Source organism: Falco cherrug, chromosome 11 (genome assembly GCF_023634085.1).
Source record: "Falco cherrug isolate bFalChe1 chromosome 11, bFalChe1.pri, whole genome shotgun sequence".
NCBI classification, from domain to species: Eukaryota; Metazoa; Chordata; class Aves; order Falconiformes; family Falconidae; genus Falco; species Falco cherrug.
In genome coordinates, this window is record NC_073707.1 from 23,308,179 (window position 1) to 23,319,354 (window position 11,176).

Genomic DNA, 11,176 nt, shown 5'->3' on the forward strand with positions numbered 1-11,176 from the left:
AAATTAAATGGCTCCGCGGGGGCCAGGGTGGGGTGAGGGGGGCTAAGCCTGTGTCCCGGGGGGGGCACGGGCCGCCGGGGGGGTGGCACGGAGCGGGGCCGGGTGTCGGCTCTGGCGGGCGCAGGATCCCGCTGTGGTTTGGGGGCTGCGGGAGGGGGGGGGGCAGAGCGGAGGGGGGGGGGGGGGAGCGGGGGGACCTGGGCAGCGGTGCGGGGCCAGCGGCCGGAGGTGCCGGCATGGCCAGTCCCGGTTGCCGGTGGCAGTCGGTGCTGCCGGCGGCCCCAGACCCGCGCCGGTAGGAGGCGGGCACCCCCGCCCCCCCCCCCCCCCCCCCATCTCCCCCCATCCCATCTCCCCCCATCCCACCCCGGGGCGGCCAGCGCGAGGCCCCGCCCCCGCCTTCCCCGCCACCAGGTGGTCCCGCCCCTGCGGCCGGGGCGGCGCTCCAGCCTCGCTCCGACCGGCGGCGGGCGCCCACCGCACCGCACCGGGCAGGGCCGGCGGCATGAGCACCGGCGGGGAGGCGGCAGGTGAGGGGCGCGAGGCCCCCGGAGGAGCCGTCCCCCGCGGCGGGCCGCGCTCGGCGGGGAGCAGCCCCGTGCCCAGCCCCGGCTCCCCCGGGCCCGAGGAGGTGAGCGGGGCGGGTGGGGGTCCCCGCGGGGGGGCTGCTCGGTGAGCGGCTGTGTGCCTGCGGCGGGGGAGCTGCGTGTGGCTGTGTGTGTGCTGGGGGGGGGGGGCCGTGAGTGTGTGCTGGGGGGGGGGCCGTGAGTGTGTGCTGGGGGGGGGGGGGCCGTGAATGTGTGCTGGGGGGGGGCTGTGAGTGTGTGCTGGGGGGGGGGGAGCTGTGAGTGTGTGCTGGGGGGGGGGAGCTGTGAGTGTGTGCTGGGGGGGGGGGAGCTGTGAGTGTGTGCTGGGGGGGGGGCTGTGAGTGTGTGCTGGGGGGGGGCTGTGAGTGTGTGCTGGGGGGGGGCTGTGAGTGTGTGCTGGGGGGGGCTGTGAGTGTGTGCTGGGGGGGGCTGTGAGTGTGTGCTGGGGGGGGCTGTGAGTGTGTGCTGGGGGGGGCTGTGAGTGTGTGCTGGGGGGGGGGAGCTGTGAGTGTGTGCTGGGGGGGGGGAGCTGTGAGTGTGTGCTGGGGGGGGGGCTGTGAGTGTGTGCTGGGGGGGGGCTGTGAGTGTGTGCTGGGGGGGGGCTGTGAGTGTGTGCTGGGGGGGGCTGTGAGTGTGTGCTGGGGGGGGGGCCGTGAATGTGTGCTGGGGGGGGGAGCTGTGAGTGTGTGCTGGGGGGGGGCTGTGAGTGTGTGCTGGGGGGGGCTGTGAGTGTGTGCTGGGGGGGGGAGCTGTGAGTGTGTGCTGGGGGGGGGAGCTGTGAGTGTGTGCTGGGGGAGCTGTGAGTGTGTGCTGGGGGGGGGCTGTGAGTGTGTGCTGGGGGGGGCTGTGAGTGTGTGCTGGGGGGGGGAGCTGTGAGTGTGTGCTGGGGGGGGGAGCTGTGAGTGTGTGCTGGGGGAGCTGTGAGTGTGTGCTGGGGGAGCTGTGAGTGTGTGCTGGGGGGGGGGCCGTGAATGTGTGCTGGGGGGGGGGGCGTGAGTGTGTGCTGGGGGGGGGGAGCTGTGAGTGTGTGCTGGGGGGGCCGTGTGTGCTGGGGGGGGGGGGGGGGGAGCGGGAGCCGTGAGTATGTGCTGGGGGGGGAATGGGGCGTGAGTGTGTGCCGGGGGGGGGGTGGGGAAGCCGTGAGTGTGTGCTGAAGGGGGGGGGGAGCGTGAGTGTGGGTGGGAAGGAGCCGTGAGTGTGTGCTGAGGGGGGGGGCCGTGAGTGTGTGCTGAGCGGGGAGGGGGGGGTGTGAGTGTATGCCGGGGGGGGCCGTGCCTGAGGGAGGGCTGGAGGGGCTCTGCGTGTGCGGGGGGGGGGGCGCGGGGCGCTCCGTCGGTGTGCCCGCGGGTGGGGCTGCGCGCGGAGCCCTCGGGGGGGGCTGCGGGCAGGGGGGGGCTGTATGAGGAGCTCCCGGGGGGGCTGTGGGCACGGCGGGGGGGGCTGTACGCGGAGCCCCCGCGGGCGGCGGCGGGGCCGGGCTGTACCGCGCCGTGCTGCCCCGGGGGGCTGCGTGCCGAGGCGGGCCCGGGGGGCCGGAGTGCGCGTGTGTGTGTGAGCGGGGGGGGGGGGGGGGGGTCCCGAGCCGGGGCGGGTGGTTCTCGTGCGGGGGGTGTCCGTGTGCGGGGGTGGGGTCGCCCCCCCGGCGGCCGGTTGGGGCAGGACCGGGAGCGCGGCGCCATCTTGGGAGCCATCAGGTGCCCGGCGCGGGGACGGGCGGCGGCCGGGGGGGGCTGCCCCCTGCCCTGCCCTCCCCTCCCGCCCGGCCGCGGGGGACCGATGCGGCCCGGCGCCGGGGCTTCTCCTCCGCCCCCGGGACTGGCGGGGCGGGGGGGGTCCCGCTTCCGCGGCCCCAGCCCGGGGGACGCCGGCGCGGGGCTGGCGGGGCCGCGGGCTCCCGGCGGTGCCACACGCGGGGCCGTGGGTCCCCGGCGCTCCGGCCGCGGGACCTCGTGCCGGGCTGTGCCGGCTGCCCCGGGAGCGGCCGGGTAAGCCCAGATCGCGGGGTGTCCCCCCGTCCCCCCGCCCTCTCCCGCTGGCCTTGAGTCAGTGGCTGTGGGCGGCCGGCCCGGAGCTCCCGAGGCTCTGACTCAGCCCTGCCGGGCACTGCTGCTCTCCGGGTGTCCCGTGTCCCGTCCCTGCAACCCGGGTTTCAAAGGGACGGGCTGCATCTCCCGATGCAGGCAGGTTATGGGAAGGATGGATGGATGGGTGTTCAGGTGACCTAAATATTATGTGCTTGTATAATTGCCTGGCGGTCCAGGGCTGCCTGCCGGGGTCGATTGTGATGCTCTGCTCGGCTCAGGTAGGTGTATCCAGGGGGGTTAATCGACACGCGGTGTTTGTTGTAGCCGTTGCAGAAACGACAGAGAACGGTGGAGGATTTCAACCAGTTCTGCACCTTCGTTTTGGCCTACGCAGGCTACATCCCCTACCCTGAAGAGGTAAGCGGGCTTGCAGGGTGTCCCGCTGCAAAAAGACTGGCTCCTCTGGGCTCCCTGCCCTGTGTGGAGCCAGCTCCTGATCCTTCTGGATAGTCGTTCTCCATCCCCTGCCCCTTTCTCCTTACCCTGAATGCCTGCGCTGTGGTCTCCTATGCTAGTCCTGCATCTTCCCCTCTTGCAGAATGAGCCCTGGCCCCACGGAGGCAGCATGAGTCCCCAGAACAGCACGGGGAGCACTCAGGACAGCGATAGCTGGGCCTCGTCCCACTCCTCTGACTGCCACGTCCTGACGGACGACGGCAGGAGCAGGAACACTGCAGCAAGGGGGGCTGTGGACAGCAGCCTGCTGGTGAGCTGCCCTGCCTTCCCCGCCAGCTTCTACGATGTCCGGCCCCAGCAAACCAGGCGGAAGAAACCACCAGCAAAGAAACTCATTTTGGAGCAGGAGGTGGAGAAGAGGGTGCCGCTGAGTGCCGGGAAGGGCTTTGGGGCAGAGCAGGATGGGGTGAAGGAGCTGGCTGCGCTGGAGGGACAGGTGCCTCCCATGAAAGAGCAGCTCTTGGAGCCTTCCCTCAACCTGGCTGGGGACCCCCAGCCCAACTCCCTCCTGGAGGAGCTGATGGAGGAGAAGGACTGGATGCACGGAGCGCAGGGGACCAAGAAGCCAGCAGGAGATGATCCTCAGCTAAAGGAGCATGACCCCTGCTCTGGCGGGAGGAAAAGCCCCAGTTCTTTTAGTACCTTGGACCAAAGCGAAGGGGAAGATGCGAGCAGAGGGAGCTCCCAGCTTAGTGGTGAGTGTCAGAGGGGGTGCAGAGGGCCCTGTTGTGCTGCAGCCAACGCTGAGTATCATCCCTCCCTCAGCTGGAGCCACCCGTGCTGGCTGCAGGGAGGGCTTGTTGATGGCCCGAGCCTTTCCCAGCAAGGGGACTACCTTCAGGACCTGGAGGGGCTGAAGAGCAGGGGGCAGGGAGCTGGCCTGCCCTTTGGCAGCTCTGTTCTACAGGGCAAGCAGTACAGACCTGAAACATGTCTGAAGTGAGGTGTAGGGCTGCCTTACTAATCTTTTTTTTTTTCTCTTCTTTTACCCCGTTTTGCAACATTAGCAGTTGAATTTGCAGCAGCTCCCAACACCAAAGCAGAAGGTGAGTGGGGGGCTGTCCCATTTAACACCAGCAGAACTGGCTAGTCTGGCCACAGCCGGACCCGTAGCTGGTAAGGTGGTTTCTGACTGGTGTCTCTCTCCCTGACCAGATGACGATGCCTGGGATCTGATCACCTGCTTCTGCCTGAAGCCCTTCGCAGGGAGGCCCATGATCGAATGTAATGAATGCGCTACCTGGATCCACCTCTCTTGTGCCAAGATCCGCAAATCCAACGTGCCTGAGGTTTTTATTTGCCAGCGATGCCGCGATGCCAAGCAGGAGATTCGCCGCTCAAACCGAGCTCGGACGGTGCCCCGCAAGCGCTTCTGTGACTGAAGCTCCTCCAGAGCGGGGAGGCGGGGGGGTCCCCTTTTTAAACTGAAGACTGTAGCCCGGTTTGGCTAGACAATCAATGCACAGTAATGGCAGGGGAGGGGCTGGGCCGCAGGGCTGGGCTGTCCCCCTTGCACTTCTGACTCCTGGAAGCTGCCACGCACATCCTGCCTGGGGATGGGCCGTGTTGGCCACGGAGCTCTTGTTACCCCAGAGGTTGGGGGGGGGGGGGGGGCTGAGGGTGGTCCAGCCGCGCGCTAGGTCGCTCAGAAACATCTCTGTCCTCGCACGAAGCTGGCTCAGTGCCTTTCCCCCAGGGCAGCTGAGGAAAGCCTAGTCCAAGTAGTTTTTCTGTGGTGTGGTGGAAGCTTACACTTATCCCAAGATGTGACTCCCCTTCCTCCTTTTTCCTCACTATTTTTCCTTTCCTTGCCTTGGACCTTTGGGTGGGATGTGACAGCAGAGCCCTAGAGACTTAACTTCTCCTCCAGCAAGTAGGTGCAGCCCAGGCGAGCTCCTTCCATGGAGTGTGCCACTCTCCAGGGCCGGAGGGAAAGGGACCTTGGTCCTGCTGACACCTGAAGCAGACTGGGGCTCTGCATTTTGAGGGTGTTGGTGGAGCCATCTCTGGCTCATCAGCCTTGTAGGCTGCACAGGGGAGGCCCTTCCCCTGGCCCATGGTGCTGCTGGTTTTGTTTGCTGTGCCCATGGCCTCTCAGGGTGGTCCTGCTAGGTCAGAAGCAGCAAAAGCATCCTCTAGTAGATGATTACAAAGGCTGTTCTTGCTGAGCAGCCCTCCTTGCTTCATGTTCTCCAGTTGCACTGAGGTCTTCTGTGTGAAGCAGGGTGGGATTCCTGGTAGGAGATTGAAGTTACCTTCAGAGCTGGCCGTGGCAGGACTGGGAGCCATTTGGAAGGGGAGCAGGAGAGTGCTCTGGTTAGCTTTCCATGTTTTTCACTTCCAGTTTAAAACAACTGGAGCTTGTACCCTGTGGCCATCTCCTGCCTGCAGGGTTGTCTGGTGGAGCATCTGCTTCAACACCAGCTGGATGCTGAGACTTGAGCTTGGATGGAGCCAGGAGCTGGGAGGCCCTTGCTTCCCAGCACTCCCTCCATCAGAGAAGTTGGCTTTTTTTTTTTCCTGGACGTGTAGAGTAAAACCTAAGGACTTGTCAAGAGTGGGCCCTGAGCCCCTTCTGCTATGCAACTGCTGCTCCAGAGACATGGGATGTGCCCTCTCCAGGCCCCTGGTTAAGTTTGGCAGCAGAAGGCTTTTTCCCCTCCATGTCCCCTGTGTGTGTGTGTGTGTGCGCGCGCGCGTGAGTGACCTGGGGCCCCCGTGTGCACTAACCGTTGGATCCCACCTCCTCCTCACGGCCCCTCCAAAGAGCCTGGCCCACGTGCCTTCTGCACTTTCCCTGGGGGACACAGGCCCTGCTCCTGTCCTGGTGACACGTGGCTTGGCCCCTGTCACACCACTGCCCGCAGTGGGGAGTGGGACAGCACCCACTTAGCAGTCCCCATGACTATTTCTTAACTGGGTTCTTTCCTACTTGCACATCTGGTTACTGTGGGACCACAGCTGGGGGAGGGTGTGGGGCAGCCCCCTGTCACTCAGCAGCCCCCAGGCTTGTCCCTGTGCCTCTCCTCCTGTGGAAAGCCTGGGCCCCAAAAGTGCTTTATGTTTTTATAGTTACTTTGTATTGATATGTAAAATAGCGAATTCTGGTCCTTGCCCTGTGGAGTGTGGCTGGAGTCTTATGTATATAATAAAGTACTTTTGCCATAATGGTGGTGGCTTTGGCACAGCTTGGGGGGCCTCGGGTGTCATGTACCCCTGGGACCTGAGTGCTCCCCTTCCGCTGTGGCTGAGAGGAACTGGTACAGGGATCTCACTCAGCCACGCTACACCCCCACCCCAGAGTAAACACCAAACTGCACAAACAACAGGGAACAAAGAGGCCAGTACACTTCCTATTTAATAGCGCAACGAGCACCTCCTTGCCCTGCTGTGGCACATGGGGATGCTCCACAGGAAGGTCCTTTAGAGGTGCATGGGCTGGGGGCCAACCTCTTCCATGGGCACCATCTTCCCGAGGCTGCAGAGAACTCCGAGCATCATCCATTACTCCAAAGCAGCAGCAGGTCCAATCGCATGGGGGGGGGCAGGGGGCATCCACGCGCCCTTGCTGCAGCTCTTAAGGCACATCACAATTTAGCTGAATAGCTGTGTTTTGCTTTGAGCTCTGACAAACCTTCCCTGGCTCTATCTCTGCTCCGGCATAGGGTTACGATTTAATCTTGGCAGCACTTGAGGTGTCAAAGGATCCAGTTTTCTCCACAAAGTAAGTGTTATTCCAACATAGAGGTATCACTGGCTTCCTGTGCAGATCTGGAGGTGTGCCAGCCTCTGCCAGGCAATATCAGGGGTCAAGCAGGGGATACGGTGGGGGAGACAGGACAAGGTGGCATAGGGAGCAGAGCGCTGGCCTGGCCAGGGCAGGAGGAGTCACTGACTGTAGGGACCCTTACCAAAGCAGGGTCCTGCTGGTACGTTTCGGTCCTGAGACAGTTGCATTGGGGCAGAGGCACTGAACCGTCCAAGAGCATCAGCAAAACTAGGTGTAATTTCTACATGAGGGGCCAAAGCTGGGTTTGTGCAGCGAGACAGCGGGGTTTACTCCTCCTTGGCCCAGACGGAACCAGCTGCCTTCTCCTCCAGGTGGGGAATCACTGCCTCGGTATAAAACTTCTCCAGCTTGGGCACTGTTTGCCCCCAGAACTTCGCGTCAAACTCCACGGGGACCACGGCTGTCTCCTTGGTGGTGTGCACCACAAAGTCGGCCTGCTGGAAGCCAGTGGCTGCCAGCTGGCACTGGACCTGGGTGAAGTAGGCATGATCCTTCTTCAGGGCATAGGAGTCCCCGTCCACCTCCAGGCAGAAGTCCTTGTCCTTGCAGGCCTCGCGCACCGTCCTGTTCCTGTGCTTGTAGGGACACTTCACCTCCAGCAGCCCCAGAGCCTTCCCCGTGGCTGCCTCCTTGATGATGCCATCGGGGCTGGCGGCGATCCACTTCTTCTCCCGGTGAATGAAGAGGCCGCAGTCCTCCACCCGCACCGGCTTGCCCTCCGCCTGCGACTTCAGCTGCTCGTAGGCCTGCACGGCCACCTTCTCGTTGCGGACCCCCCAGGACATGGCTGGCGTCTGCACGCTGGGGCTGGAGCTCACCACTGCTTTCAGGTAGGACTGGGGCACCTCAGCCGTCTTGCCATTGGCAAACTTGCTGTTGGCGATCCTGGGGGCCATGGAGGCGGTGATGCGGTTCTCCCGCCACTCGTACCACTTGGGGTTGCTCCGCTGGCCCCGGGTCTCCTTCTCCACCCACGGGATGTCCTGGCTCTCCAGCGGGGGCAGGAACTGGTCCCAGGCCACGCTCGGGTCAGCCCCAGGCTGCTTCTTCTGTGGACGTGGGTCAGGTCCAGCTGGGCTAGCAGCTCCTTTGGCATCAGGTGTCTTCTTCTGGGTTGCAGAGCAACTCCCGGCAGGTGCTCCACGCTGGTCCCCAGCACCTCCATGGGCTCCGCGGGATGCTGCAGGTCGCGGCTGAGAGGAGCCTGGCTTTGTCCCCCATCCCCGGCCAGCAGCCCCAGCAGCGGGAGCACTCCTGCGTTGGCCTCCCACAGCCACAGCCTTGGCCCGGGCGGCCGAGGTGGAAGGTGGCGGCTCGGCAGGGGCGGTTTTGGGGGCGGCCGTGGCCGGCCGAGGGGAGGACGCGCCAGCAGGCTCCTTCCTGGGTCTCCCCATCGCTACGGGTCAGAGGGTCTCCTGCTGTGGGTACAGAACACAGCTGAAGGCATGTCCCCAAAGCCCCGGTCCCCTTCCTCCCACACACCGCCGGGGTACCAGCGTCCCCTGCCCGCGCGGCTGTCCCCACACACCACAGCAGCACGCCGGCTGGTTCAGCAGTGCCTGTGCCACCCGTGACACCAGCCCTGCGTGGGGCGGGGGCTGCCTGCGCCCCTGCCCCGGGGCGGCGCGGAGGACAGGGGGCTCTCCCCGGTGCCCGTGGGTGCCGCGGCTGCGCGGGAACTGGGCGGGCTCCCCGCGGGGCACCGGGCACGCGTGGGGAGGCCGCCCAGCGCCTCCCCGGGGCACCCCACGCGTGCTCCGGGGCCGCGGCGGGGGACCCGCAGCTCCCCCGGCCACCGGCGGCCGCTCCCCGCCGCCGCCGCCCGGTGCCGCCCGCTCTCACCGATCCGCCGCCGCGCCGGAAGCGCGCCCCGCCCGCACCACGTGCCCGCGGCGGCCCGGGGCGGGGGTGCACCCGGGCCGGCCGAGCTGCCGCCGCTCCCCGCTAGAGGGAAGCAGCCGCTCGGCCATCCCGCCCGTCGGGGCCGGGCCGCCGCCGCCTCGCTCCCCCGCTGCCTTCCCACACCGCCCGGCCCCCGAGCAGCGTCCTGCTCTGGGCTGGGGACGGGCCCCTGCAGCCCCCCGCGCCCCGGGGGTCTTGCGGGTCGGTTCCCCTGCCGGTTCCCGTCCTCCGCTCCCTCTCCCGGCCCCGTCTCTCCCGCCTGACCCCTCAGCCGCCGCCCCCGGGCGGAGGCCCCGGCGCCCGGCGCTCCGTCCCCGCCTGCGGGCAGTGGCCGCGCCCGGCCCCCAGCACGAAGGGACGGGCTGACCTGGCCGGACCCGGCCGCGCTGCCAAGCCCCGCGGGAGGAGGGCAGCGGCGAGCGGCGGGCGCGGTAGCGCTCACCCGGTCGAGGGCTGGGCCGCCGCGCAGGGGGCGGGGGCCGCCGCCAGCAGCGCCGCCGGTTTCGGTTCCCGACACCCACGGAGTTTCGCTTCCAGCAGGAGCCGGCTGCCCCGGCGGGGGGGCTGGCCCGGGACCCCGCGGCTGCCCCACGGCTGCCAGCCCCCGCTGCTTTCGGCCGCAGGCAGAGGAGCCAGCCGGCACCGCGGCGTGTCCTGGCTCTGGCAGAGCCGGGCTTCCAGCCCCATCTCCCTGCACCAGCATCTTGGGAGAGTTTCGGTTCCACCTAGGCAGGAGGAACGCTTTCCCAGCCTCTCTCCCCAGGGGAGCCATCTCTGTCCCAGCCGATGTTTCCTTTACCTGCTGCCTTCTCCCTCTAGCCCCGCGGTAACCCCCGGCAACTGGGCAGGCCGATACTGCGCAGGGTAACCTAAGGTGCACCTCATTTTGACCTAGAACACCAGCATGCTCCACGGCTACGTATCCTCAGGATCTCTTCAGTTTGAGCTGATGAACAAGCAGCAGATAGCTGAACAGGACACCTCTGCCCCTCATCCCGCAGGCAGAGCCTCTGCCTGTGCAGCCCCTCAGCTAGGTCTGAGGAGCCACAGCTGCTCCCAGCCCAACACTGGCTGGTATCTCCTTATGCTTCAGGTTGTTTCCTCCCATAGCACTAAATTTGTATGGCTTATCAATGCCTCAGGACCTGAGAGCATCTGTCAGAGCTTTGTGGTCCATGCTCCCTCCAGCCAGCCATGCCTCTGGGTGATAATTCAGCTCAACAAGCCCAGGACAAGGCACAGGTGATTTGGGTGTAAATACCTAGACCATGACCAGTCCCATGGGCAGTGTGGGAGCTGCTGGTGAGGGCTGCATGGGGTTGCTGGGGTGTGAGGGCGTTGAATGGAGCCATTGGGCTGAGCTGGGTCTGCGCTTGCAGGATCTAATGCAAGCCTGAGCTCAGCGCTCTGCTGAAAAGCAATGCTGAGCTCCCTGGGGGTCTATTTGTGGCTGTGATGAGCTGCTGTAGGGAAGCTGTGATGGTGCAGAGTGAGGACATGCATGCCTGTTGTCTGATGCTGTTGTGAGCGCTGTACGGAGCAGGATGGAGCCTGTCTGCATCCCCTCAGGGCTGCTGCAGGTAGCTGGTGGCCTGGGGGAGGCTCGGCTGTGTCGCCCACGCTGTGGTTATTCACCTGCTGTAATGCCGGTGCCACAGACAGTGTCTGATGATGTGGGCTGGCCAAGCCCTGTCACCCTGGCTGGTGGCACCAACCCAGCACTTGCATTTGGATGCTTTTCTTTGCCTCAACTTGGCCTAGAAACAATATCTCAGAGAAAAATCAAAGCTTGCATTATTTTTTTTATCTGGGGCTGGAGCAGCTGCGGCGCTTGCTGTGACGATGGGAGCGGGAGCCCCATGCAGGCTGCATGGATGTGCTGTGGTGTGCGCTGTGCCTCCAGCAGCACGCAGAGCTGGCGTCTGTCATGGGGGGGTAATATATGGGCTAGCATCCTTCTCCTGCGGTCATAAATGACAGGGAAGGAGAGCAGCTGCACACTTAAGCTCTCCTCTCTCCCTGTGCAGCACAAGGAGGGGAAGCAGTGTGCCGTGGGGCATCTTGCACAGAGAGAGGGAATGGCTCAGCATGCTCTTGCAAGCACCCCAGGGATGCACAGAGTGCCTCTCTGCCAGATAATTGTGTTGGCTGAAGTGCAGGGTAAGCGACTGGGAGGAGGGAGTGTGCCCTGGGCTACTGTGTGCGGCAAAGGGCATCTTCTGCTGAGATTTTCCTCCTTTGGTCCTGCTGTCACCTGTGAAACCCGTGCTGAGGAGCCGAAGCCATAGTGGTGCGTGGGTCGGCTTAAGGTGAGATACAATGGGGAAATGCTGCTTTTCCAGGCCTCCTTGCTCTGG

At 65.3% G+C, this 11,176-nt stretch overlaps 2 protein-coding genes across 5 annotated transcripts; one reads left to right on the forward strand and one right to left on the reverse strand.

Annotated features, from left to right (window-relative positions):
• Window positions 1-431: 431 nt before the first annotated feature.
• LOC114015661 (PHD finger protein 13-like) lies at window positions 432-6,295 on the forward strand. 3 transcript variants are annotated; one of them, XM_055723823.1, is made up of 5 exons: window positions 432-631; window positions 2,936-3,028; window positions 3,210-3,822; window positions 4,135-4,173; window positions 4,283-6,295. In XM_055723823.1, exons 1-5 carry the CDS (start codon window positions 506-508, stop codon window positions 4,507-4,509), a joined length of 1,098 nt encoding a protein of 365 aa, XP_055579798.1. In that variant the 5' UTR covers window positions 432-505; the 3' UTR covers window positions 4,510-6,295. The 3 variants fall into 3 exon arrangements, with proteins under 3 accessions (XP_055579798.1, XP_055579800.1, XP_055579801.1); XM_055723825.1 differs by having other exon boundaries at window positions 4,138-4,173; XM_055723826.1 differs by lacking the exon at window positions 432-631 and adding an exon at window positions 2,280-2,572.
• A 172-nt stretch (window positions 6,296-6,467) lies between these two features.
• On the reverse strand, window positions 6,468-8,869 carry LOC114015662 (FH2 domain-containing protein 1-like). Of its 2 annotated transcripts, none has more exons than XM_055723821.1 (2): window positions 8,760-8,869; window positions 6,468-8,335 (listed from the first exon to the last, which is right to left on the reverse strand). In XM_055723821.1, the coding sequence occupies exon 2, from the start codon at window positions 8,309-8,311 to the stop codon at window positions 7,184-7,186; it is 1,128 nt and encodes a 375-aa protein (XP_055579796.1). In that variant the 5' UTR covers window positions 8,312-8,335; window positions 8,760-8,869; the 3' UTR covers window positions 6,468-7,183. The 2 variants fall into 2 exon arrangements, with proteins under 2 accessions (XP_055579796.1, XP_055579797.1); XM_055723822.1 differs by having other exon boundaries at window positions 6,468-8,332; window positions 8,760-8,784.
• Window positions 8,870-11,176: the final 2,307 nt, after the last annotated feature.